The following is a 26,683-nucleotide window of genomic DNA, read 5'->3' as shown; positions in this document are numbered from 1 at the left end:
AGGTGGGCATATGACGTCGAGACAGATCACTCCGTCGTCGCCACGGTGATCGACGTCAAGGCACAGCGCTCCGTCGTCGCACCGGCGATCAACGTCGAGGCACAGAGCTCCGTCGACTCCTCATCACCGGCGTTCGACGTCGAAGCAGGTTACTCCGTCGTCGTCTCAACGGCGTTCGACGTTGAGTCACAGATCTCCGCCGAGGGCAGTTCACTGGTCTTTGGCGTCGAGGCACCAGACACCCCCTTCGGCCTCGAGGCAGCAGCATACCTCGACGTCGCAGCAGAAGACGCCTATGAGAACGACGTCGAGATTGACAACTCCGTCGCCGGCCATCACCGGTCGACGTCGAGACAGAATACTGCTGAAATGACGTTGAGAAAGGAGGCGACATCGGTGTCGGAGAGGCGTTCGAAGTCAAGGGGGCATTCTACCACACGTTCAAGCCCCCTTCTAAGAAGAGGAGGTCTTCCTCAAAGCAGATGTCTCCGCCCAGGTCCCAGGCAGCACATAGACGCTCCAGATCTCAGTCTAATTGCCCGTCAGGAGAGGCCTCTCCTCCAGTGAGCCTATCGTCATCACCTTCAGGCTCTCAGGGTTCACTCCAAGGGTCAACATCCAGGTCCCTGGAGGTTGTGATCTCGTCTTCTGACAGCGCAGTGTCAAGACATTCACCAGCAAGGCCAATGCATGAAGATGTGAACCCATCTCCTCCGGCACATTCTCCTGAGAGGAGAGAAGGGCAGAATTTGCCTTCCATCAGGGTGTCAGCTAGATGGTACAGACCATTACATCACTGGGCTCCTGACAAGTACACAGCGCGGGAGTACTCCAGTCCCCAGCACATGTCTCCATTGGCTCGTTTGATCCAGCAAGCAGATCGGGAACGATCCCCGTCAAGGCCCAGAGAGCGGACACGCACCCTGGTGCGTTCAAGCAGACGGAGGTCCAGATCAAGGAGCAGGAGGAGGGAGCACAGATCTCCTACTCCTTCCTCGTCTTCTTCTCATAATTCTCATTGAGACTATTCTCCGACACTGACGGACAGTCCACCATCGAGAATTTCTCCAGTGGATGACATCTACACATTTCAGGACATTCTAGGCAGAGGGGCTGGGTATTCCCATGCCAGCTCGCCAAAGCAAGTCTTCCGTGACCTTTGAAACCCTGCATCACCAGACAGCGGCTAAACCTCTGCTTACCTTGGTTCCGGGCATCATAGAACCTGTCATGGAAGTCTTCCCCACACCAGCGTCGATTAAAACCGCTCCAGCGAGGATTCTGAAAAAATATCGTTCGCCAGAGGATGATCCACTCTTCCTCAGAGCCGACTCTCCCCCAGATTCAGTAATAATCGTGGCGGCGAGAAAGACTCATGCCGTTGCATCTTCCTCCACTGTACCACCGGACAAAGAGAGCAAGGCGCAAGATTCCTGGGGACGGAGGGTGTGTGGCACTTCGGCCTCCTTGCTAAAAGTATCCAACGCTGAGTCGCTCCTGGGTTGCTACAATAGATCCCTGTGGGATTCTCTACAACACTTCACTGAGAAGCTTCCTCAAGAGGATCGCAGGGATTTTGAAGAAATCCTTACGGAGGGCAGCCAGGTTTCCAATCAGATCATTAGCGCTGCAGCTGACGGAGCTACCCTATCGGTGCATGGATATGCTCATGGGGTATGTGCAAGGAGATCATCTTGGTTGCGCCTCATTGCACTAAAACCAGAAGCGCAATCATGTATCCTCAACCTGCCTTTCTCTGGGTCATCCTTGTTTGGTTCACACACTGATGAGGAAATGCAGCGTATGAAAACGGAACTGGACACACTTAAGGCCGTTGGCCTGGAAAAGAAAAAAGAGTTTTGTAAAAGATTCCGCCCCTACAATCGGCGATCTTCCCAGCAGAGGGTTCAAGCCCCTCAGTGGCAGAAGAATCAAGATCAACAGGGGCAGCAAAAGTCACAATACAGAGGCAGGCGTTCCTCAAGAGGTGGAGGAAATCAGCGTCAGGGAAACAACTCCAACAAGACGCAATCCAAATGAATACTCCCTTCCCCCAGCGCCGTCTACCACTCCAGTGGCGGGAAGCATCACACAGCATATCGTAGAGTGGCGAGCTATCACAAAAGATCAGTGGGTGTTAGCTACGCTTCAGAATGGATACTCTCTTCGTTTTCAATATCATCCTCCTTCAATCCCTTCAATGCCAACATCAAGTCACCAGTTAAAACGCCTGCAAAAAGAGGTGGCCACCCTTCTCAAAAAATCAGCCATCGAGAGGGTACCGATATCTCAGAGAGGGAAAGGAATGTACTCTTTTCTGGTCAAGAAAAAGGTCCCAAAAGCAGAGTGCAGACCCATTCTGGACTTGGGGACACTCAACCTGCAAATAAAGAAGGAAAAGTTTTGCATGTTGGCGCTTCATCAAATATATCCACATCTCAGGCAGGGAGAGTGGATGTGTTTTTTTGATCTGCAAGATGCATACTTCTACGTCCTGATCGCTCAGCATCACAGGCAAATCCTGCGTTTCCGGTAGGATCCGCTCATTATCAGTTCAAAGTCCTACCATTCGGGTTGAAGTCAGCCCCCAGAGTGTTCACGAAGTGCATAGCGGTGGTGGCAGCCGCTCTGCGCCGCAGGGGTGTTTTCGTGTACCCGTACTTGGACGACTGGCTGTTGAAGGGTCCTTCTCCGGACAGGGTAAGAAACCATTTCCTGAGCTGCCTCAAATGATGTCGCCGTTTAGGTCTACAAGTGAACTTCAGAAAATCAGTTCCACAACCGACACAGAAAATACATTTCTTAGGAGCTCTGTTAGACTCCTAGTTAGGAAAAGTGTTTCCTTCGGAGGAGAGACAGTGTTCCATCATTCAGAAATTCCAACTGGTTCTGCACAACAAGAAGTTTCTGGTGCGTCGGATTGCCTCCCTGTTAGGGTCGATGGCATCCTGCATCTTTCTGGTCCCAAATGCCAGACTACGGATGCGTCCTCTTCAGCAGGATCCGGAGGACAAGTGGCACCAACAGTCAGCTCGCTTGGAACGACAAAATAACTTTGTCAAGCGCTGCTTGAGAGTCCATACCTTGGTGGATGAAGAGTCGAAATCTACAAGTCGGAATTCCGTTCCATCAGCCTCCTCCTGTCCAGACACTGATCACAGATGCCTCGCTGCAAGGTTGGGGAGCCCACATGGAACGTCTCCAGACTCAAGGTCTGTGGTCTGTCAAAGAGCGCTCCTACCACATCAACATGTTGGAGTTGAGGGCAGTCCACTTAGCCCTCAAAGCTTTCCTACCCTCGATTCAGGCGACATCAGTGTTAGTACAAACGGACAATACCACCACAATGTACTACTTGAACAAGCAGGGGGGGAACACGCTCACATAGCCTTTCTCTGGAGGCACAGAATCTATGGCATTGGCTCCTGGCTCGGAATCTGTCGGTCACAGCAGTCCAGCTGCCAGGAGAGCAGAACGTGAGAGCGGATGCTCTCAGCCGTCATTTCGAAGACAAGGAGGACTGGGTCCTCAACGACGAGGTTGTAGAAGACATCTTCCAGTCATGGGGTCGTCCCACCATAGACCTCTTCGCGGACGATGAAAACACCAAATGCCAAGACTTCGCCTCGCGGTTCTACCATCCAGGATCGAAAGGGAATTCCCTTTTGATAGACTGGTCAGGGGCATTTGTGTGCGCATTTCCGCCACTTCCGGTGATCCCAAAGGTGGTGAACAAGCTGGCTCATTCGTCCACGAGGATGATACTCATTGCCCCGGACTGGCCGAGGCAATGGTGGTACCCGGACCTTCTGCACCTATCAGAGTGCCCTCACAGGAGACTACCGTGCAGAGCGGACCTGCTATCCAAGGTGAACTGGAGGATTCATCATCCCAACCTTCCCTCACTGAAGTTGGCAACATGGCTCCTGAGGTCCTACAATACGGCCACCTAGGACTACCGCAAGACTGCATGTCCATTTTGAAAGAGGCAAGACGTCCTTCCACGAGGCATTCCTATGCATGCAAGTGGAAGCGTTTTTATATGTGGTGTATGCAGAACAATTGTCATCCTATCAAGGGTCAGGAAGAGGTCATTCTCCCTTACCTACTGTATCTGGCGAAAGCAGGGTTGAAATGTAATTCCATTAAGGTGCATTTATCAACTATAACGGCTTATAGACGCTCACCTTCTCAACCTGCTTTCTTCCAATTACAAGCTGTTAAAGATTTTCTGCAGGGCTTGACGAAGGTTTACCCTCCGGTACGCCCTCCGTCTCCTCCCTGGGAACCTTCACCAGGTGCTATCGAAATGATGGGTCTGCCTTTCGAACCCATTCACAAAGCAACCTTACAACATATTTCTTGGAAGGCTGCTTTTTTGGTAGCGGTCACGTCAGCTCGCAGAGTGAGCGAGATTCAAGCACTCTGTTCTAAAGAGCCCTATACAGTTTTCCATCTAAATAGGGTGGTGTTGAGGACATATTCCTCTTTTCTTCCTAAGGTGGTGTCAGATTTTCATGTGAACCATACCATCTCTCTACCCACCTTTTTTCCCAATCCCTCCACTCCAGCTGAGAGAGCCTTGCATTCTCTGGACCTGAAAAGGGTTTTATAATTCTATCAAGATCGGTCCAAATCTATAAGAAAATCTGATCAGCTGTTTATCAACTATGGGTCGATCAGATCTGGATATGCAGATTCGAAATGTTCCATTTCCAGATGGATAGTTTCATGTATCAAACTTGCTTACCAATTGGCGCAGAAGACCCTGGGGTTTTCTCCCAAAGCACATTCCACCAGGGGAAAACCTGCTACTACAGCTTTTCTTCATAATGTGCTCATGTCTGAGATTTGTAAGGCGGCGACCTTGACACTACTGTCTAGAATCAGACACCAGAGCAGACACCCAAGTAGGCCAGGCCTCCTTGCGGAATCTGTTCAACAGCTGATTTCGGCTGTTGTAGTTTGGTTGGGTCATGTTTTTTCTCATTTACCTGCAGGTGGTTGATGGGCTTGCTATTCTATTCAGTGCTTATGACTATTGATGAGGATCCCCTGGAAGAGAAGGATAAGTTACTTACCTGTAATCTTAGTTCTCTTCCAGGGGTATCCTCATCAAAGTCATAAGCAACCCACCCACCTCCCCAGGTAAATGAGACACGTTCAAAGTGTTAATGGATATTGTTGAGCCCTGACTTTCAGGGTTATGCAAAGAACAACTGACCTAACTGTCACCCCTGAGGCATGATGGGAAGCTGTGGGCCATGGCTGCCTTAAAGGCACGGTGCCAGTTTGTTGAAAATGCTTTCATTTTCTATGGTTTTGGTTTACAATGCAGCCTGTAGGCTAACAATGTCTATTTGCACTTTTTATGATATATGAGTGTTTTCTGCTCATTACAAAACAAGGTTCAAGTGCTACTTGCCCTCAGGTGTTTTTTATATGTTTGCAAATGATCTTTATATGGGTAATTCCATTGTTTAGCCTCCTATGGGGAGCTGCATTGGTGTGAGAAAAAATGATATCTGTACATAAATATATGTGGAGCTGTATATATGTGATTTCCATATATAATTTTTTATATTATTTCCGGGGTCCCCGCACATGGGCGGGAATATTCAGTGCTTATGACTTTGATGAGGATACCCCTGGAAGAGAACTAGGATTACAGGTAAGTAACGTATCTGTCCTTAATCTGGCATTGCAAATAAGCCACGGAGGACACAAGGAATATTTTCTGAAGATACAGACACAGCCTCCACCCCCAGCCACTTCCCGCTCACCCCCTTCAGCTTGCAACTCTGAAAAATAATCAAGACAATAAGTTAAGAGGATAGCATCTCTGTGCCAAGCAAATTAAAATAGTATGATAAATTACTCAAATATTGAACCTGTCTAGGACCTGATTAAGTGAAGATTGTATTCTTTTAGCACCACTTTTACTCTTTGCATAATTAGGAGTGGAGCAAAACGGGTTGTTAAATGAATGCTATTACTGACATTTCTATTTAGTTTTAGTATTTGTTTAGTTACTTTCAGATTTTGTTGTTTATATTTCTTTCCCTTAGTCTTTCTCCAAATTTTGAAGTTCAAACACGGTAAGCCTATTTCTGTGACGTCTGTGACCATGTCAACAGGATACATTTACATGCTGGCTTTGTTTCTTGTGCCAGGTGCCAGCCTCTGACTGTGGACCAGAGGCTGATGAAGAGATTGACGGCCACCAGGGATCGAGCACGATGCGAGACCTTGAGAGGTCTGTGGCTCGGTAAGTTCCCACCATGTCTATTATCTGGTGTCACCACTGTACTTCAATTAAACATGCTTCCAAACGCCAACACAGTTGCAGCCCCTTTAACAGAGGACTCCTCACAGACCACTAAGGCTTCTCTCCACTTAGCCTGACTTCGTTTGCCAGTCACATTTCCTGCCAATCCCTCAGTCTGCCTGCCTCATTTAAAGATGGGCAACCTTAACTTTTTTGTTCATGGAGCTTTACTTGACACTCCGTTGACTGAAAACATCCTCTGAAGACCTTACAGAGTAGGGGCACGAGAGGAAAGCCATTACACTGCCTGTCCTGTTTAGAGTGGACGGTGTAATGTCTTTTTTTCTGGCTGTCAATGCCAGGCAAAACATGGCAGTGAGGGACAGAGAAAAGTAATAATGGCCCCAACACACCAGGAGAGAACTCCCAGAGTGTGGGGGTCAATGGTTTTTAGGACTGCCTAGGCAGTGCAAGTACTGTCTCTTTGAGACATGCTGTATCTACTCTGTGGGCTTACAGCCTGCCCATCACTTTTAATGTGTTACTTTGCGTGTTCTTCGCAAAGGCTTGCTTCTCTGTGGTCAGTGTTTGTTATATGTCCCTCCTTTAGCTGTGCTTTCCCCTCCCATCGAGCATGGCTATATTACTTGTAGTCTTGCCCTTTTGTGCACGAAGGTTTGTTTAGGCTCACTATTGTTTTCCTTTGTTTCTGCCCATGTTTTCAAAATGTCGCCTTTTCTTCCTATACGCTTTATCCCGACGGGAGTTCAGCAATGATTGCCGCAGTCCTAATAAACGTACTTATCGGTATTTGGCTTTTGTCCTTTTATTTCCGTTCCGTATTTGGTTTTTGTTGGACCTGGTGAAACCAGTCCACATAGGGTAGCCTGGCACAGAGTGGGAATGGCTTTTCTCGAAGGCTTTCGTGTTGTACTTACATCACTCACTTACAGTAACCCAGCGTCCAACCACCAAAAATAAATGACACTACACCAGTTTAGAAAAATACAGGTACCTTTTATAAAAGTTCTTTGAATTATCTTCTACCTCTAGCAGTGTTTAAATTCAGTACAGTACAATCTTCCACATTCAAATATTGGATTTCATAAGCTTTTTAGTACATTACTTGATACATCTTGTCATCCCCTACTGAAAGAGTCACAGCAATAACATCTGCACCTTATCTCTTCCCCAATATCTCCACAGTGTAATCAGGGTACCAGCAAGAACAAATTCCTTTTAGGTTGAAATTAATTGGTACCTTACCCTTGGGGTCACAGTGTCATCATTAGCTAGAGGAAACAGCTGCTCAGCACATATCTCCACAAGTTTTATACTGGTAACTCATTCTACACAGCTGAATTTCTAAATAGAAACAGGCAGTTTTAGTTGATTATTACATTTAGCCATATAGCTCACTTTACAGCCACCTCAAATTGTTAGGTTTTCACAATAACCCTCCTGGGCCTAGAATGATCGGTATAAACATAGGCCCCTCAACCAACTAGGCCTTATCTTTGAATAAGCCTTACTACTCCGTCTTCTCATTAGTTGGGATTAATAAATTGCATACAGAATTCTCACTCTCTCCCAGAATGGTCTTTACCCGGTAAGAAAGAAACTAGAATAAACAAGTTCAGTCAGTAGGTACGTTGTTCGTTGCACAGTTCAGCAGGCTTGAGGAAATCAAAGCTGGTGCTTCACTTTCTAGGCCCTGATAGCTCCTGCCACTGTAGGCCTGTTAACGATCTTCCCCGCCCACCGGACTCGATTCCCAGCTTACTTCAACTGCCAGGCTGACAGGCAATTCTTACTCGGGTCCGATCTGTTCTCACTGACAAGAGAAGGCCCCGCTCCGGGCTGGTTCCGCTTGCCTTCTCGTTTGCTGCTCTTCGACCTGCCGGCCTCAGTGGAAACCTGTCAGCGCTTCCGCATTCCTTCCCTCATCGGCTTCTCACGGGCAAGTCTCCGCCCAGGCCCGGCCTCCACCAGCGTCTCTCCTCCCCTTTCCGACGTCGCAACACACTTGCCAGACAGAGGTCGATTCGCTCCCTCCGGCTCCCGCTTCGCTTCCACAGCGGTGAGCTCGCGTCTAAGGCACTCGCATGCAGGAGAGGATGACGGCAAGCCACCAGGCACTTCACCCCACTCTCGGTGAGTTCAGTCTTCCGTCTGATGGGATATATCTCCGCTTTTCCCTCTCAATGGTCCCGCCCTAAACTAAACTTTGGGCAGGTAATGTAAGGCTTCACCGCCCCACGGTGCAGAGCTCTTCACACGGTGATTAGGTTTCCTCTGAAATTGCCACAGTTTTTGGACGCCTCTACTTCCTAGATCCAGACGGGCTACCCACAGCTTATGAGGGGCAGCACAGGGATATCTGACCAGAGGCATTCACAGGCCGAAGGAGTTAACCGGGACAAATGTGGCAGGGTTCAGTCAACAGGCAGGGGGTCACGTCAGAGGAAAAGAGCAGCCAGCCCAAGGGATGATCTAACCCCAATCAATGCGCCTTCCTCCCCACACTATTGCCTCACTCCTCACCAGATTCCACCCAAGTCTCCTGGTCACTCTAAAATGGCCGCCCTAGTCCTGACCTTTTATAGGCTGGGCTCTGGCTACCGGAACTGGCTAGAAGGTTCTAGAACTTCCCTATTAAGTCCTATGGGTCAGAACTTCTGAGGTAAAAGATTTGGCAGTTACAAGCCACCATTTTGTGTCTCTGTTTTCACCACTTCTTGAAAGTGCGTCAAGGCCTCAAAAAGTTATAGGGACAAAGTAGCACCTAACCCCCAGGACAACACCAAAAATCCCAGTGGACATAAAAAGGCGAAAGGAGTTAGGAGGCAAAAAGGGGACAAAAATAAATAAATAAATAGGAGGGACCACCCAAAGGGCTGACAGGTCTAACAGTTTTCAATCAGCTTTTTTGGGAGGTTTTGCCATTGATTTATTTTGTTTATGGTTGCCATTTTTTTTTTGTAGACACGGGGAGAGCTGACGACGAGACTCGAACTGTTCCCCAGTTCCAAAGTCAGCATCTCTGGATGTTACGACACATCTCCTCAGACTGAGATCAAATGGCAGATGCTGTTTATTCTCTGACTTCAAAATGATTGCTTAACTACCAGTTTCACCGGCGCTTGGATGCATGGTTGCTTAGTTTACAGTCTTCGAGCAGCCCGTAAATCTCCTCCCGCCTCTAAACTTGTCCTTGTTTTCGTGTAGTGCTTTGTTCCTGGGTTAACTACCTCTAGGCGATATCAGTTTCTGTGCATTAGGAACCAGACATTCAGAATTGCTAACTTGAAAAGCAAACTTGTTTTGTTTTGCTGACTGTATTCGTTTTGGATGCCCGTCTCATAATCACAGCGCTTCTTAATGGGTGGTACCACCCCCAGGTATACCCTTTGTCAGTGATTGGTCAAGAGCTTGTAAAGCTCTCCTGTTATTGGATGACTAGCACCAATTTGTGGTAGCTGCTGTCTGTCACAAACTGCTGCTATAAATCAGACTTTTTAAAATAAGCCATTAAAACACTTCTGGAACTAAAGTAGCTCAAAAACGTCAACAGGCAACTGACAAAATAATTTTAAAAAATAGTGGTAATGAAGGAGCTCTATATCACTTACCAGAAGCATGCATGACAACACGGGCTGTTTTTTCTAGAGGCGGGTATTTTTTCTAACCAATCGTAGGATTTATGGACACCAAGGCTTTCCTATCACTTTCCCGTCTCCTGTCAATCATAAAACTAGCTTTCCGATTTTATCCCCCTGGTTTCACTTACTGAAGTTGTTTAGAGTCAGCAGGGAGGCAAAAGCAATTGGATTTTTTTTGGCACACTTGTGATCCGGGAGGTAAGGGTAACATTTGGAAATCTCCTGCACGATTTGGGAGTGTTGGTGGGTGTGTTTTTTGGTCGAAAAGCTGTTTGTTGGTATTGCAGCACCCCTGGCGATTAAAGTGATCTGAAGTTTCTTTGATTTTGAGTACAAGCAATAGGCAGTACCTAAAATGTGAACATTGTTATGAATATAAGAGTGCGGGTGTAGCATAAAACACAGCCGCAGGAAAAGCGGTGTGTACTTCGCGCATAATGGGGTGTTAAGCTCATTCTCTCATAGGGGATTTCCATTTATAGTCATAAGCGCTGAATAGTCCCATTAACGTGCGGGGACCCTGGAGCAATTGTTCAATATATCTTCTGAAATGTAGAGTTTAGCCTTTCTTCAGGAAGGCCTGCAAAGACACTTAAGAAAGAGACAGATTATGCAGCCTATATACCTAGGCTACAATGGCCAGACTCTTCATCATGAAGACAAAAAGGGGCCAGAATAAAGTATTTGAGGATAATTTGAGATGATTTGCAAACAATGTAAATATCCCTCACAAACCCTTTTTATGATAGTGATAAAGGAGAGCAAGACAGATTAGCCTCATAGGCTGTCATTACATGTCTGAAAAAGACACTGTGCCTTTAAGGACCCAGATACCACTAGTATCCCATTATGCACATCAGTTCTTTTTACGGCTCCTGCTGACAGGACTCAGGAGCATTGAGCATTTTGGCTTTTTTAATCAAAATTCTTAACTGCATTTGCTGTCAACCTTTTCACTTGACATCTTTGGTCTCTACCTGGCTTTTTTGTCTTTTATGACAGATATTAGAGACAATTTGACAGAAAAATGCCATCTCTGTTTTACAAATGCCCAGCCTGTGAGAGAAAAAAGGCCAAGACATTTCCTCATGAGGTGCGTATACTGTGCCTCCCAGAACAGCATGTTCCTGAGTCTTGCCACCACTGCAGGTACTTTTCAAGAGGCACCCTGAGAGACCAAGAGAAGATTCACCTTCATGGGTACCAATGACGGACGAAGTCTACAGACTCAGCCTGAAGGTGGGACCTCAGGGCGAGTAGAGGGTCAGACCTATACCAGGGCTCTGTCATCTGTCTCTGGAGGGCATGCAAGAAGAGAACGGCACAAAAATGCCATCGTTCTCGGTTGAGAGCATCAACATTGATGAGAGGTACAACACTGACCTGTTCAACTTCTTTCCACGGTTCGACTTAGAGCAAATGCTGCAGATCAGTGTCAAGGCACCACTGAATAATGTGCTAAACTCGTCCCGGTGTAATTTCCAAACACCGGGACACTTTCAGCAGCGCCTGCACGTTGTTTCTTTCCAACAAGCAACAACGTGCAGATGGGGACGGGGCTTTCTTATATAAGACACCTGCTGGGCCCATAGCAAAGGCTAAATTTGAGGGGTCATCAGGCCTCCTTTTGTTTGAGTCCCTTGGCTGGGAACAGTCAAGAGCCTCACACCTGATGCAAATGAAGTGGAGGTGAAACAAAGGCTCACACCTTGTTAGCACTTCACACATACTTTAGAAAGGGAGCTTTTCACTTGGTTCAGTCCCTGTTTAGCAGATATGCATGCACTGTAAGAATATCAGATGTGTTGGTCTTTCCCAGTATTTACACAAAGCAAATTGCATTTATATAGAGCTTACTTCCCCTGAGGAGGCGTTGAAATAAATTAAGTACCACTATTTTTTCTTGTATAGCCCTACTCATTCCAATGCAGGGTGTCAGAGCACTTTACCTCAACATGTGCATATTACATAGACAATAAATTATATAAGTTTGTAAATTAATGTACAGGATGTGTTACATAAAACTGGGGGATTGCAAGGTGTAGAAGTCACATATCATCTTCCATAGTTCACTGTGCTATTATCCTCCCAATGCGCTCAAACGTACACATGATAGAGCTGCTAAACATATATGTGAGGGCTTTTGATCTGATGTCACTTCTTGTGACGCCACTTCCTGTAAAGTCATGGCTTGTGATGCCACTTTCTATGATGTCAATTCCTGTGATGCCATGTTTGATGTTGTGTGCCGTGATGTCGGGCGCCGTGATGTCGCGCACCATGATGTCACGCTCTGTGATGTCGCGCTTCGTGATGTAAATGAAATGAAATGAAAAATTGCACTTGTATAGCGCATAACTACCTGGAGGCCTCGCAGCGCTTGTGACTGATTGCTTAACGCGAGCTCAGGGTAGTTCAGCAGGTTTTGGCAAACAGGTGCGTTTTCAGAGCTTTCCTAAAGGACATATGATTGCTGTTTTCTCGAAGAGGGAAAGGGAGGGAATTCCAAAGTCTGGCCGCAGTATGGGAGAAGGAGCGGCCACCCCAGCTGGCTCTGTTAACTTTGATGGAGGTTGCCAGCTGGAGGGTACCAGAGCGAAGGGGGCGGGATGGGACATAAGGCGTGACCATGGAATGTAGAATTGCAGGGCCTATTCGATGAAAGGACTTGTGCAAGATGCACATGGCCTTGAATTGCACTCCTGCCGCCACTGGGAGCCAGTGGAGTTCCTTTAGGGCCTTCTTCGCTGACTGCCAGTGGGGCAGGTTGTAAAGTAGGCGGGCAGCGCTATTTTGTGTAACTTGAAGCTTCTGTGTAACGGAAGCCGGGGCTCCCATACAAAGAGCGTTCCCATAATCCAGGCGGGAGAGTATCAAGGCCTGCATGTCACTTGCATACTGCCAAACTAGGTCAGTCCCCCAACTTCTGTTTTTTAGGACTTGTGCCCTGGTTTCGTGCCTCCATCCTGCATAAGACACGCACCTTGAATCAATTTCGTTTTTCCACCCTGCATAACACTCGCACCTTGCATCCGTTTTGTGCCTCCACCCTGCATAACACACGCACCTTGAATCCATTTTGTGTCTCCACCCTGCATAACACACTCACCTTGAATCCATTTTGTGTCTCCACCCTGCATAACACACGCACCTTGAATCCATTTTGTGTCTCCATCCTGCATAACACACGCACCATGAATCCATCTGCCCGTTTTATGTTGCAGGTGCAACGAGCTGCATGCCCAAATACAGATGCTGTCGGTAGCGCTTGAAAAGTCGACCAGAGAGGACGGCGCTAAGAAAAGGCAGTCCATCGACCTTACCAGGGATTTTTTCAGAGCATACAGGTGGGACATGAAGAAGGGCTTGTGGGGGGTTATTTCTGTAGCGCCTACCGCAGGCATTGTCAGCGTGGAATTGCAGGGGGCGTCACTGCGCAGATTAAGGAGTAGTGTTTAAAGTTGGACCGCGTAGGTTTCCGATTCGGCCTGCAGAGGGCAGTGTTGAATAAACGAGAAGGCAAGTGGCTGCGCGCGCCGCTGTTTGGTGGGAGGCCTTGTAACAACGGAAGCTAGAAAGTGGGTGTCCTTTCGTTTTATTATTTATGAAAGTTTATGTAGCGCGGATATAACTTAGGGCTATAGAGTGCTATACACACGCCTAGGGACACAGTGCATTCAGCTGTGGAGTTACTCATGTAGTACAAGCTACGCAAGGGCATGATGTTACACAAGCTTGACATAATGCAAGTGCAGGTACTCAATACTCAACAGTACCTGTCTGTTTAAAGCACAGTCCTTCTGAGTGACCCACAGCGCTTTACATGAAGCAGAAGCGCTAGCTTCAGCGGGAAGCATTTGAGCGTTTGAAGCGCTGATGGGAAGTGTTTTGGGACGGCACAGCACTAAGGCGGAGGAGCTTCGCACCACTGCCCTCAGAACCGGGGAAAAAAATAAAAGGATCATAACATCGTTATCATTTTATTTTTCATAGTTACAAGGCTGGGTTGGGGCGGGGCTGGTGTCAGAGGGAGGAGGAGGGGTTTATTCACAATAAGTGCGCATGGTGGTTTGGCCGGCTGTCTTGGGCTGGCCAAACAGTCATGCGCACTTAGCATGTTCTTCACTGGGCTGTAATAGACAGTCTGGGTGGAGAACTTGTACAGGCCCCCAGTCCCCATCTGAGCGCCGAACCACCCCACTCAGACCAATCACAGTGCTGTTGACAGCAGCGTTGTGATTAGCTTAGGGGAGCCTGTGTGCTTCCTGATTCCTGGATTCGCCAGGTAGAGAATCAGTGACGGAGGAGAGACGGCGGACGCGAAAAGGTGTTTTCTTTTATATGTTGTTTTCTTAAAACCCCTGCTCCGCCACCCCTGTTTCCTGCCAGTCGCCATTGCCCGAAGCTCTGGCCCCATGTTACCGAATTCTGATTTGTACATAGAAAGCACATGGGTGGGAGAAGCACAGGGTTATGAGCAGAGGCACTGCCTGGACCCCAACCCTCCAGGCACCCTGTGGCTTCGCCCAGATGGTGCGCACCCTCCACATTCCTCGATCCGCATCCATCACACGCACCTCCACCCAGGCCTCCCAGAGATACTTACCGCAGGCGGTACATTCTGCGTTAAACCCTCCAGCATTGGTGAACCTTGGTAGGATAGTCAGGTTCATCGCCATTGTGGGGAGTTTAACTCACGATCTTTGTTCATTCGCTGCGAAACACTGTCTGGAATCGTCAGGTCCGGCCTATGTATCTCCCCAACAAATATCAGGGGGTTCGTAATGGAGGCCAAGTGAAGGCAGGCACCAGTAACCAGGAAAAGAACCAAAAATTGGCACAAACAAGTGCATAATTAAAAGAAGGGTGCAGCTCCAAGCCTTTACTTAGCATCCTACTGCCAAGTGATGATGTCACCTAATATCAAGGCTGCATCTTCTTCAATTCATCTCTTTCTTCCTCCATCCCCAATTCCTGTCTCTTTATCCCATGAATACCGAGGCTGCCTGGTCCTGATTCCACCTCACACCTCTTTCTTCCTCCACACTACACTTGCTGTATCTTTAGCTCATCAAAGACGAGGTTGAATAGTTTTGAGTCCACCTAATGTGTCTTCGTTCCACCACCCTACACTTCCTGTCTTGTTTTTTTTTTTAAACCAACTTTCTCCTTTCTTGCAGTTTTTGGTCTTGCTCTCCCTTCTTTCTCCATTTTCTGCCTTTCCCTCTCTTGCTGCGCCTCAAAGTCTGATGATGAAAAATAAGACCTGGTCCCCAAAAATGTGTGCTGCCGCTCATCACCTGCAGCCATGTGCACATAACCCGTTTGTAGCACGTGCACCTACCACCAACTGAGGCCATTATTGTCCAATCGAAAAACAAAGTAAATATGTTCAAAGAAGAGGTCTGCAAACAGTACTTTAGTTGGTGCATGGCCCAATAGTACCAATATATATTGTGTGTTTTTATCTTTTGGAAAACATTATTTTTTAAAGTTTCTGGCTTTTAGCCATAACGTGGTAACTGTTTTTATCAGTGTGAGCTTTCAAAGGCCACACACACTGCCCTGCAGTGACACCTAGTGGTGTATCATGTCCTTAAGTAAGATTCTAAGGGAGGGTACTGAAATATTGCGAGCACAGCAGGGCCACCTAAGGACTCATTATTGCACATAAGGATAAATAAGAATAACTAAAGGCGGGAGGAGATACCAGAGCAGCAGAGACACCTCGGGGCAAGGTGTGAAATTGTTTAAAACACAACAAAGAGGATCAGCATTTGAATCTTTCGTATATCCACACGCTTTCGTCATTCCCCGTCGTCAGGCTGGGATTTCATATACATTTTAAATAGCAATAAACCGTGATCAAATGGCCATGGGCCTCAATGACAGTGTTTGTTTAGTAGCACAGCCACCTCATGTCAAACAGTCCAAACTTCAGCTAGTGAGGTGAAGTTCTAAGCTCTCCTACTCCCACCAGAGTCCACCATAGCTTATATTTCACAGCGCAATTTGTGAGTAGAGTACCTAATAATGTATCCTCTGACTGGAGAGGAAGGAGGGTTACGTGCGAAAAGCTGAAAAATGCCAATGATGAAGAACTGGTGTTGCAGGTAAATAACTCATTTTATAGTACAGCAGGGACACATAGAGGCTAGTTATGGAATGACAGAAGAAGGTTATGGAGATAGCAGAGATATAACAGGACAGCAGCGACACTTAGAGCCTCGGTATAGAATTGCACAGGATGTTATAAAGGAGGAAACAGAGAACAGTGCAGCAGCGACAACTAGAGGTTAGGTGTTGAATGGCATAAGACCAAGGTGAGAGAGTGATCAGGCACATGTGGGGTCTACTTGAGCGCTTTATCTCAAAGTAATTCAGATGAGGGCAGAGCCAGCCTCCCAATCCAACTCTCTGGAAGATTCCATGAAAGGCTGACAAGACTATAATGTGTTTATTGTTTCCAGCAACCTTCTCTCGTCCTTTAAGAACTCAAGGAAGAAGCAGGCCGACCAGTTGTGGCACCTGGAGAAGCAGGTGGAGATGATGTCTAGGTGGCACCTGGTTCAAGCTCGGAACTTGCAAGAGAGAATCGAGCAACTGGAAGCAGGGCGTGCTGTAAGGGTCCAAGGCGAAACTTCCCTGTGAGGCCTGCCCCACAGATAGAACTTTGGAGTAAACGCAAGAAAGATAGGATGGCCAGATTTTGAACAACCTAAACCAGGACATTTCATAAAAAATATTAGGACCACAATTTGATATCAACCAAGAGGCACAGAATAACTTGCATGCCAAAGCTCTTCAACATAGAAACAGGGATAACCAGGCACTAACGGAACAAATTAAAATCAGCTTTTGAATCAGTATTATGCATGTTAAATTGCTTTCTGATAAAAGCTGCTTACTTGTCCTGACTTGAAACACACAAAAACGAACCGCGATCTGTTTTTAGTCAATCCTCTCTGAAAACCGCGACATGTGCTAAATTTGGTGAAATCTACCGTAGCAGCAGCTAGTGCAAAACTGGGACTGCCCCAGCAAATCGCGGACCCCTGGTCACCCTAAAGAAAGAACTACCAGACGCTGCAGAAAGTTGAGCTATGAGCCCTCCTCGAGACAGATGAAGATACCCACAAGAATGATGGGAGTCGGTATCATACCTGGAGTTGGAGGTGTTAAGTTGCGTTACATTACAAACATCTGTATAGTGCCTTTTACCTTAAGAATGGCATCCAGCCGCTTCCTTATTTTGGTTAGTCAACACTTGTTAAATGTCTCGATTACTAATGCTTTGTGTTGGTTATTGTGAAAGTATGGTGAGTCTGCTAAAGTTGTTTGTAGTGTGTTTTGTGTACATATATTGTACTGATGGTCTTTGCTGTTCTCCACTGTGCCCGTTGGTTGTTTGGTCACTGTCTTACCTATGTGCATTGTTGTATATGCAGCTTACTTAGCCAGGCTGACAGCTAGGTTGCAATGTTTTGCATGTGCTGTGGTATGTTTTAGACTATTTGTATTGGATTGATTCTATTGTATATATATATATATATATATATATATATATATATATATATATATATATATATATATATATATATATATATATATATATATATAATATGTATGATGTATGTTGCTGTGGTGAGGGGGTTCCTTTTGTGTTGCCATAGTTTTCACAACTTAATGACTCTGGTGCACTGTTCTGTTAGTGATGGAGTCTCCGACTCTGCCTTGTGTACCATTTTAGAAAAGTAAATTGTAAACGTAAGTATAAGGATGTTGTATAGTGAGTATTGTTGGATTGAAGGTTCTTAAGGTATCTGATGGTTTATTACAGTCAATGGGGTAACCCAGTAACCCTCAGAACCTGGGAATTATCAAAAAAAACTACAAGTGGTTCTGTTGGGGAACATGTTTGTGTTTCCCGACAGAACCACTTGTAGTTCTTTTTGGTAATTCCCAGGTTCTGAGGGTTACTGAGTTACCCCATTGTCTGTAATAGTTCCCTTGCGCAGGTGATACCTGCGAAGGTTTCATTTTAATTTTATTCGATTTTACTTCATTAATTTTCTAAGATTGTGTCATTCTCAGACCTGTCAGATTTTCATATTTGAGCTAGGTCAGAAAGTGACAGGCTTTCCTATAGTGAAGAATATATCAATAAATTGATACAAGACCAAGGAGAGTTTAACATTTTAGGACTAGGCTCGATATCGATAGACTCTACCCTCAACAAAAAACTTGCTAAACTAGAAAGGTTAGAGAAAAAGTGAATACGATCCAGATTACATGTTGACTTGCTCACTAAGGGGTCCATTAGGATGGCGGGCGGATTGCCACCGCCAGCCTGGCGGGGGCAATCCGCCCACCATCCTTCCCTGTATTCCCCCCGCCATATTAGTATGGCGGGGGGACCACGGCGGAAGAAAACACGGGCCGCCACTTTTCCGCCCCGGTGGACTTGCGGCCGGGGCGGAAAATGTTTAATATGGTGGCGGTGTCTATTAGACACCGCCAGCCATATTACGATGGCAAGAGTGCAATGCCTTTTCATGGTGGCAATGCCGCCATGGAAAGGCAGGCGGTCTTCACTCTGAGTGAAGGTGAGTGGGGGGGTGCACACGGGGGGGGGGTACCTGTGGTACCCCCCTTCATTTTAATTTCCAATGCTGAGAATACAGGATGTGCCCGCCACTGTGGCGGGCACATCCTAATGGCACCCCCGGGACCCCTGCCCTTAAGGCGGGAGGTCCCGTTTTCCGATAGGGTGGCGGGTGGGCTTTGCCTGCCCGCCATCCTAATGAGGCCCAAAGTGTTTGCAATCAAATATCATTCCCAAGGGCCTACAGGTTAAGAATGAACTGCCATATTTATAGATATCCAGAAATTCAGGTTGGGCTTTAGCTTTGTAGCCAACAACTGTAGCAGACACTGGATGGCCCTAGGCATAGAGACTGCACTTGAATACGTCATGAAACTAGCACAGGAAATGTCAGACTTAAAACAGGAGATTTTGGAGGACAGGGCTTTAAGCAATGCGACAGAGGCACTGGAATATGCAGAGAAGGCGATCAGTGAATTTAACGCTACCACCCTCAACAAGAAACTCAACAAATTAGGCAAAGACTTCCGTACCTATGATAAAAAAGTCACCTGCCCCAACTGAGCTGAAGAGTATTACCAGCAAGAAAGCCAAGAGTACTACACAAATAGAGGCAGACAAGGCCCGAGGACATTTGCCACATTCTGTGACTCTTCGTTCAGCAGTGGGTCAGACAGTGACTCGAATAGACCCACCACTAGTCACCCACAAGGTCAGGGACCTAGATACCAAGACGCACAGGGTTTGTCTTCTCGTTTAGGAGATACAACATGGATGCACAACAACAGAGGGGGTGGGCAGGAACACAATTGGGACAGATCAAGAGGCTGGAACAGGGGAAGAAATACTTGTACACTTTATATAATATATCACATTGTCACTGATATCACTTTGTTCACGTACTTCACCTTCATTACATGTCACCTTTTTGAAAATGTAAACTGTTTATATTTGACAGCCAGTAAATGAATTAGCAAATATTAAGCATTGAAATAACTCTCGCTTTTGTGTTCCATTTTCCAAAAAGTTTTAAAAGCATTTACTAGACTTGTATCTTGCCGGCCATTGCCTTACATGTATCAAAGGAATTTGTTTGTGTTCCCCGACAGAACAACTTGTAGTTCTCTTTAGTATCTGATGGCAACAGGTTAAGCAGGCATGTCACAATGTTGAAAAAATAAAAAGACATACTCAATTATGTGATGTGCACAAAATAGTTATTTTCCTTTTATTTATTTATGAAATTTGTTAAGCGCAACAAATGGCCAAGGGCGTCTCGGCGCTGTGAACGTGGCAGAAAAGGAGGGGAGAGTTATTGAGTGAACAGCCAGGTTTTTATTTTTCTCCTGAAAGCTACCAGAGTGGGACTGGATCTAATATCCAAATCAAGAGAGTTCCAAAGTTTGGCTGTAGAAACAGTGAAACGGTGATCGCCCCAGGAAGCCGTTTTGGTGCGCGGTACGGACATCAAGAGGGCGTTGGTAGATCGTAGTGGTCGGTTGGGAACATGGAAGGCTAAGGAGTTAAGGAGGAATCAGGGTCCTTGCTTGCGTGAGGCTCTATAAGCAATGAATAGAGCCTTGAATTTGATGCGGTTTTTCACTGCAAGCCAATGGAAGCTTTTGATGATATGGGCGATGGGTTTGAACTTAGGAGTTCCCAAAAGCATTCTTGCTGCCGCGTTCTGCACCGACTGTAGTTTACGGATGACTTTTTGCTGGGAATTGATAAAAAGTCTGTTGCAATAATCCAAAGAGAACATTACAAAAGCTGTGACCAGTGTTTTTCCTGAGTTTGGGCAGTAAAATGGAAGGATTTTTTTTATGGTTTTCAGTTTGTAAAAGGAGGATGAGACGATGGTGTTGGCATGAGCGGCAAAAGTGAGTTTGTCGTCAAGTACAATGCCTAGGTTTCTAACCTTGGTAACAGGGTTAGGCGAGGGACCTAGCTCTATGGGCCACCAGGAAATGGGCCAGGTCGGGCTAGGCTTGCCAAAGATCATAACTTCCATTTTTTCGGAATTTAATTTTAGACAATTTGTAGCCATCCAATCGCTGATGGTGATCATGTCATGCTGGAAGTTAGCCACTACTTTTTGTCCATTGTTTTTTATGGCCTGGACCAACTGGGTGTCGTCCGCGTAGGATGTAAGGCTCATCCCGTAAGACTTGATGACTCTTGCTAGGTCAGTTACGTAGACATTAAATAGCTTTGTGCTCAGGGATGAGACCTGTGGGACGCCACATGGTAGTGTCACCTGGGTGGAGCTGAAGTTGCCTAGCGTGACTGTCTGGCTGCGGTTTGAGAGAAATGATGAAAGAAGGTCCCTGGCTTTATCCTGGACGCCTATGCTGTTGACACGATCGATCAGGGTGTTGTGGTCGACCGTTTTAAAAGCGGCGGATAAATCCAACAGGATGAGCACAGCCGTCACTCCTTGGTCTAGAATGGCTCTTATTTCATCTGCCGCTTTGATCAGAGCTGTCTCCGTACTGTGATTCTTGCGGAAACCAAATTGTGTATCATCCAGGAAATGGTGATCTTCGATATATTGTGAAATTTGTGTGTTCATGAATTTTTCTACGACTTTAGCTGCAAATGGCAGATTGTCAATCAGTCTGTAATTTTTAGTGTCTTCTGCCTCTAAGTGTGGTTTTTTCAGGAGACTTTCAGAAGAGGTTTGACAAGGGTATCTTTCCAGACATCAGGGTAGATGCCTGTGCGAAACATTGAGTTGAATATTTCTGCTAGTGGAGGGGCTATGATGTCAGCCGCCGGAAGGAGGATGGCGGGTGGGCACGGATCAATAGCAGATCCAGATTTGACGGAAGTCATAGCTTTAATAACCTCCATGGCCGTGACCCTTTGGAACTGTTTGAATGTGGGCCTAGAGTCACTTGTGAGTCGAGAAGGTGCAGGTTCTGTAATGCAAATGGTTTTGTGGTGCCATCGATTACAACTATCTGCCTGCCAGAAGGAGGACACCACATTCTGCCTTTTGGGGTGCATGAGGACAAAGGTTGTCCTGCGGACCAGCTGTTCCTACCACCGATGGGACCTTAGCATAATGTTGTCTCACCATTCTGAGTGCAGCTAGTCAGAGACATTTTAAGGCATGGGCAAAGTGGGCGTTTGGCCAGGCCCCCTACAATCCAAGGAGTACCCTCGGAAAGCGAACCATCTCCCTCTTCCTTGACTACCTCTAGCCCTGCCTATTTCTAACTAGTGTCCTCTTAACAATTTTTGAGCCCAAGCAAGACATATTTAATTGTTTTTTTGTGTAACCTTTTCACTGAAAGGTTAGCATATGTTGAAAGCATTGTATGGTATCACGTGGCCTCAAATTAGCAACAAAAAAAATCTACGTTCTGAACAGCGGCCCCCAAAATATGCCCTCAAAATCTTCAAGATAGCACTGCGCCTTGTAGTATTCTTAAACAGAGTCGGTACCCACAGAACGTGGCGTACAATTAGCTCCCCCTCCTACATTTGAGAAATGGCAACCCTCAGGAGAGCTCTTTACTCCACTGAGAGTCAGCACACCCGAATTGCCTCTTAATTATGAGTGCCTTCACCTTTTTGAGGTGGTTAACTCCTATTTGTCCCCCAGCGCCATCTGACTCCCTCGGCTAGCCTATGCGAGGATCTCTGACTTACTTTTGCATAAAATCAAAAGGATTTATGACCAGTTTCTCACACAGCGCACTGCCAACTATCCTGGAATGCTACTTCTTTATATGGCCTGCTACTGCTAAAGTTTGAACCAATCTCCCTGGAGGACTTATTTTCCATATTGGCCAACTATAAATCTGTGTCGCCCCTTGACCAATGCTCTCCCAACTGTAGTGTCTTGCGAGTTAAAAATGATGGAACCCTTTTGGTTCCTGATGGACTCCGTAGAACTGTGACGAAAGTGTTAGAGTGGAATACAATGAAGTCTGGTTTTGTTGAGTTTGCAGCTACACACAGATGAATAAAAGATGTGTAATACTAAGCTCTGTAAGTGGCATAGTCATTGGTGGGTACCCAGGTTGGGGAGGATGCTACAACTGGTGACGAGTTGGGGGGATAAGTAACCCAAAGATCGACAATGCTTTCCCAGATAGTTTGTCGTAGTCCAACAAACTGCTAGTGCGTGCCACATGTGTTGCAGTCGAAGTACAGAACCGATGCTTAATGCATGTGGAGTCAAAGCGCAACTGCAGCTGCTGTAGAGAAGTTAAAATCAACAAAAATATTGCAAGAAATCTACATATCGGTGACCGAGTACCTGCTTGTCAGACCGTACATAAAGATACTGCGCTGCTACGCGATATACAGTAGTACGTAATCCGGATCATTAATGCTGATGGCAGATATAACCAGGTTTTCAATGAGCGGCTATTGATAATCATGAATTGCAAGATAATGTTACAATTAGAAGTGGTGAAGACAAAGAGCATGACAAGAGCCGCCTAAGGATAAAACAGTTAATTACTCACCAGACCTGAGTAAAGTGAGATGGTATTACCTTAGAGCAGGGGTACTCATAGTACGGCCCGCGGGCCAGTGGCGGCCCGGCAAGCCTTCCCTGGCGGCCCGCGGACCCCCGAGACATCATACCTGTGTTTCCCGAGTTTTTTTTTTAAAGTGTCTGCAGCAGCGAGAGAGACTCTTGCTGCTTTGTGGGGGCTGCCGGCGGGCGATCCTAGGAATGGCCAGAGTAAAGCTGCAGGGGCCTAAGTAGAGGCGAAATACAAAGGCATCATTAACATGCAAATGGTCTTTTAATGACCTGTGAAGTGCTTGGGTGCGGCTGTGTGTGTGTGCCCCGGCTGGCGCACAGGCAGGGTGAGGTGACAGAGGGAGTGGGAGGGAGGAGGAGGGGGACGGAGAGGGAGAGAGAGTGAGAGGGAGGGAGGGAGTGAGTGAGTGAGAGGGAGGGAGGGAAGGAGTGAGAGGGAGGGAGGGAGTGAGTGAGAGGGAATGAGAGGGAGTGAGAGTGAGAGGGAGTGAAAGTCAGAGGGAGTGAGGGAGAGGGAGTGAGGGAGAGGGAGTGCGGGAGAGGGAGTGAGTGACTAAGAGGGAGTGAGTGACAGGGAGTGAGAGAGAATGAGTAAATGAGTGGGAGTGAGTGAGTGAGTGGGAGTGAGAGGGAGAGTGTGAGAGGGAGAGAGAGAGGGGTTGAGGGGTTGAGAGGGAGTGAGTGAGGGAGAGGGAGTTAGTGAGGGAGAGGGAGTTAGTGAGGGAGAGGGAGTGAGTAAGGGAGAGGGAGTGAGTGAGGGAGAGGGAGTTAGTGGGAGTGAGTGAGTAAATGAGTTGAGTGAGTGAGAGGGAGTGAGTGAGCGGGAGTGAGTGAGAGGGATGGAGTGAGTGGGAGGGAGGGAGGGAGGGTTTGGGAGGGAGCGAGTGGGAGGGAGGGAGGGAGGGAGTGAGAGGGAGTGAGTGGGAGAGAGTGAGAGGGAGTGAGTGGGAGGGAGGGAGTGAGAGGGAGGGAGTGAGTGAGAGGGAGGGAGTGGGAGTGAGAGGGAGGGAGGGAGTGAGAGGGAGGGAGTGAGAGGGAGGGAGTGAGTGAGAGGGAGGGAGTGAGTGAGAGGGAGGGAGTGAGTGAGAGGGAGGGAGGGAGTGAGAGGGAGGGAGTGGGAGTGAGAGGGAGGGAGGGAGTGAGAGGGTGGGAGTGAGAGGGAGGGAGTGAATGAGAGGGAGTGAGTGAGTGGGAGGGAGGGAGTGAGTGAGAGGGAGGGAGTGAGTGAGTGAGAGGGAGGGGGTGGGAGGGAGGGAGGGAGGAAGAGAGAAAGGGAGTGAGAGGGAGGGAGTGAATGAGAGGGAGTGAGTGAGAGGGAGGGAGTGAGAGGGAGGGAGTGAGAGAGTGACTGAGAGAGTGAGAGTGAGTGAGAATGAGTGAGAGGGAGTGAGTGGGAGTGAGTGAGTGAGAGGGAGGGAGTGAATGAGAGGGAGGGAGTGAATGAGAGGGAGGGAGTGAGTGAGAGGGAGGGAGTGAATGAGAGGGAGTGAGTGAGTGAGAGTGAGTGAGAGGGAGGGAGTGAGTGAGTGAGAGGGAGGTAGTGGGAGGGAGTGAGTGAGAGGGAGGGAGAGGGAGGGAGGGAGAGAGTGAGTGAGAATGAGTGAGAGGGAGTGAGTGAGTGAGAGGGAGTGAGTGAGAGTGAGAGGGAGTGAGTGAGTGAGAGGGAGTGAGTGAGAGAGAGAGAATGATTAAATGAGTGGAAGTGAGTGAGTGAGAGGGAGGGAGTGAGAGGGAGGGAAAGGGAAGGAGACGGAGAGGGAGGGAAAGGGGGTGAGACAGAGAGTGAGTGAGAGGGAGGGAAAGGGAGGGGGACGGAGAGGGAGTGAGAGAGAGGGAGTGAGAGAGAGGGAGTGAGACAGTCAGAGTGAGACAGAGGAAGACAGGAGAGAGGGAGGGTGAGAGGGAGAGAGAGCTAGAGAGAGGGAGGGAGACCGAGAGAGATGTGTGTATGCCGGGACGGCTCAGTGGACGAAGGCGTCCGCTGCAGGGACCTATGATCAACCTCATGGTCAGTTTTATGTTGTTGCTCTAGCCCCTCCCCCCTCCCCCACTGACCCTGCCCCCCCACCGATGCGGCCCTCGGACACAAACCAAACTGTACATTTGGCCCCCGAGAGAAAGTTTGTGAGTACCCATGCCTTAGAGCTAGGCACCACATCCCAGACCAAGCACAGGAGTTGTGTTTGACAAGTGTGCGATAATCACCGCAATCTCCGATATCTTAGTAATAGTGAAATGCTGCTTTTCAAATGGAGTCAAAGACCAAGGCCGTCTTTCTAAAGATCATCAAGGATGATCCACAGGCCAGCACGTCCCAAGACTTTAGAGATGGCTCACACAAACAGGTTCAAAATGAACAGCCACAGGAGCTGAAGAAAGCTTCACCCTCAGTATCAACCACTTCCATAAATGGCTACAATGCAGCTGCTTTCCTGAAACCACCACCACTGTTCAATACTGCCAAAAAGCAAAATATTGGTGATAGATGGACTGCTTGGATAGAGACATTTGATGATTTCATTGATGCACTTGAAGAGACTGATAATAAAAAGATTATCAAGTATCTCAATATTCTCCAGTATTGAATCTTTCATAGATTCACATGCTTGTATCTTCCCCGTCGTCATGGTGGGAGTCTCACGGTAACAGAATGACTATAGCAGTATCATAGAGTAAAACACTGCATAGAAAGTCCCATAGGGGACCATAATATTTGGTTGCCAAACCTCCTCATTATTTGGACCAAAACTCAGCGAATCAGCTGCCAGCCCTGACATCACACTCCCCAGCAGAGCCATCATACCTCAGATTTCCAACCGCCTTCATGTGAGAAGGAGTCTCCCTGAGCTCTGCTCAGTTTTGTTCCTGTGAACTTTTCACCTTTTCAACTGAAAGTCTTCTCTATTCTGGATTAAGGAACTGTGTTACTTACTTTACCTACAATGGCTGAAAGCTCTAAAAAGAGGCTGTTCAGGCCCTGCAGATCCTGTGGAAAACCTAGATTATATTCTGAGGATCCACATAAGGACTGTTTGTACTTCTCCACCCTAAACATGTCCCTAAGGACTGCAAGCACTGCAGAACCTTCTCAGCTAAAACCTTGAGAGACAGGGAGGCACGTCTATTACTGTGGCTTCAAAAGAAGAAGGCTACTTCAGATTCAGACTCTGAGGAAGATGTTGATTCTCAGTCATCAAAGAAGAGGAAGTCTTCTGCTCCTGAGGAAAAAATAGATCCACAAAATAAAAAGACCAAAGAAAAAGAAGCTTCTTCATCTTCTTTACCTCAAACCCCCTTAAAAAAGTCATCTGGTTCATGTCTTCTGCTCCTTCGCCTAAGGTAGGAGTTTCTCCGGCTTTGACCCCTGTGAAAACGGCGACGACGACGACATCTACGACGACAGCCGCGTCGACGACGAAGACAACATCGTAGAAGAAGGGTTCGTCGACGATCCCGTCGACAGGAAGATCCGCGTCGACACCGTCGATGACCGCATTGACGATTGCCTTGACGACAGCCTCGTCGACGTCATCTTTGACTCCATTGACGTCGACATCATCGACGACGATAATTCGAATTTCGTCGATGGGAATATCGTCGACGGGAGGTCCGTCGACAACACCTTTTAAGTCTCCGAAGACAAA

The 26,683-nt window shown here is 47.3% G+C and overlaps 1 protein-coding gene across 10 annotated transcripts in view; it reads left to right on the top strand.

The window, feature by feature from the left end:
- The window catches only part of USHBP1 (USH1 protein network component harmonin binding protein 1), a 198,277-nt gene extending 181,479 nt beyond the window's left edge, over positions 1-16,798 (top strand). For 8 of the 10 annotated variants that reach the window (XM_086946816.1, XM_086946818.1, XM_086946817.1 and 5 more), the window contains 3 exons: positions 6,174-6,268; positions 13,155-13,277; positions 16,401-16,797. In XM_086946816.1, coding sequence (XP_086802942.1) covers positions 6,174-6,268; positions 13,155-13,277; positions 16,401-16,581 — 399 coding nt within the window. In that variant the 3' untranslated portion in view covers positions 16,582-16,797. Of the gene's footprint in view, positions 1-6,173; positions 6,269-13,154; positions 13,278-16,400 lie in introns of all 10 variants that reach the window. The other 2 variants (XM_086946815.1, XM_086946814.1) reach the window with 1 other exon arrangement.
- Positions 16,799-26,683: the final 9,885 nt, after the last annotated feature.

Source organism: Lissotriton vulgaris, chromosome 12 (genome assembly GCF_964263255.1).
Source record: "Lissotriton vulgaris chromosome 12, aLisVul1.2, whole genome shotgun sequence".
Taxonomy (NCBI): Eukaryota; Metazoa; Chordata; class Amphibia; order Caudata; family Salamandridae; genus Lissotriton; species Lissotriton vulgaris.
This window is presented reverse-complemented; position numbering and strand designations above follow the sequence as displayed.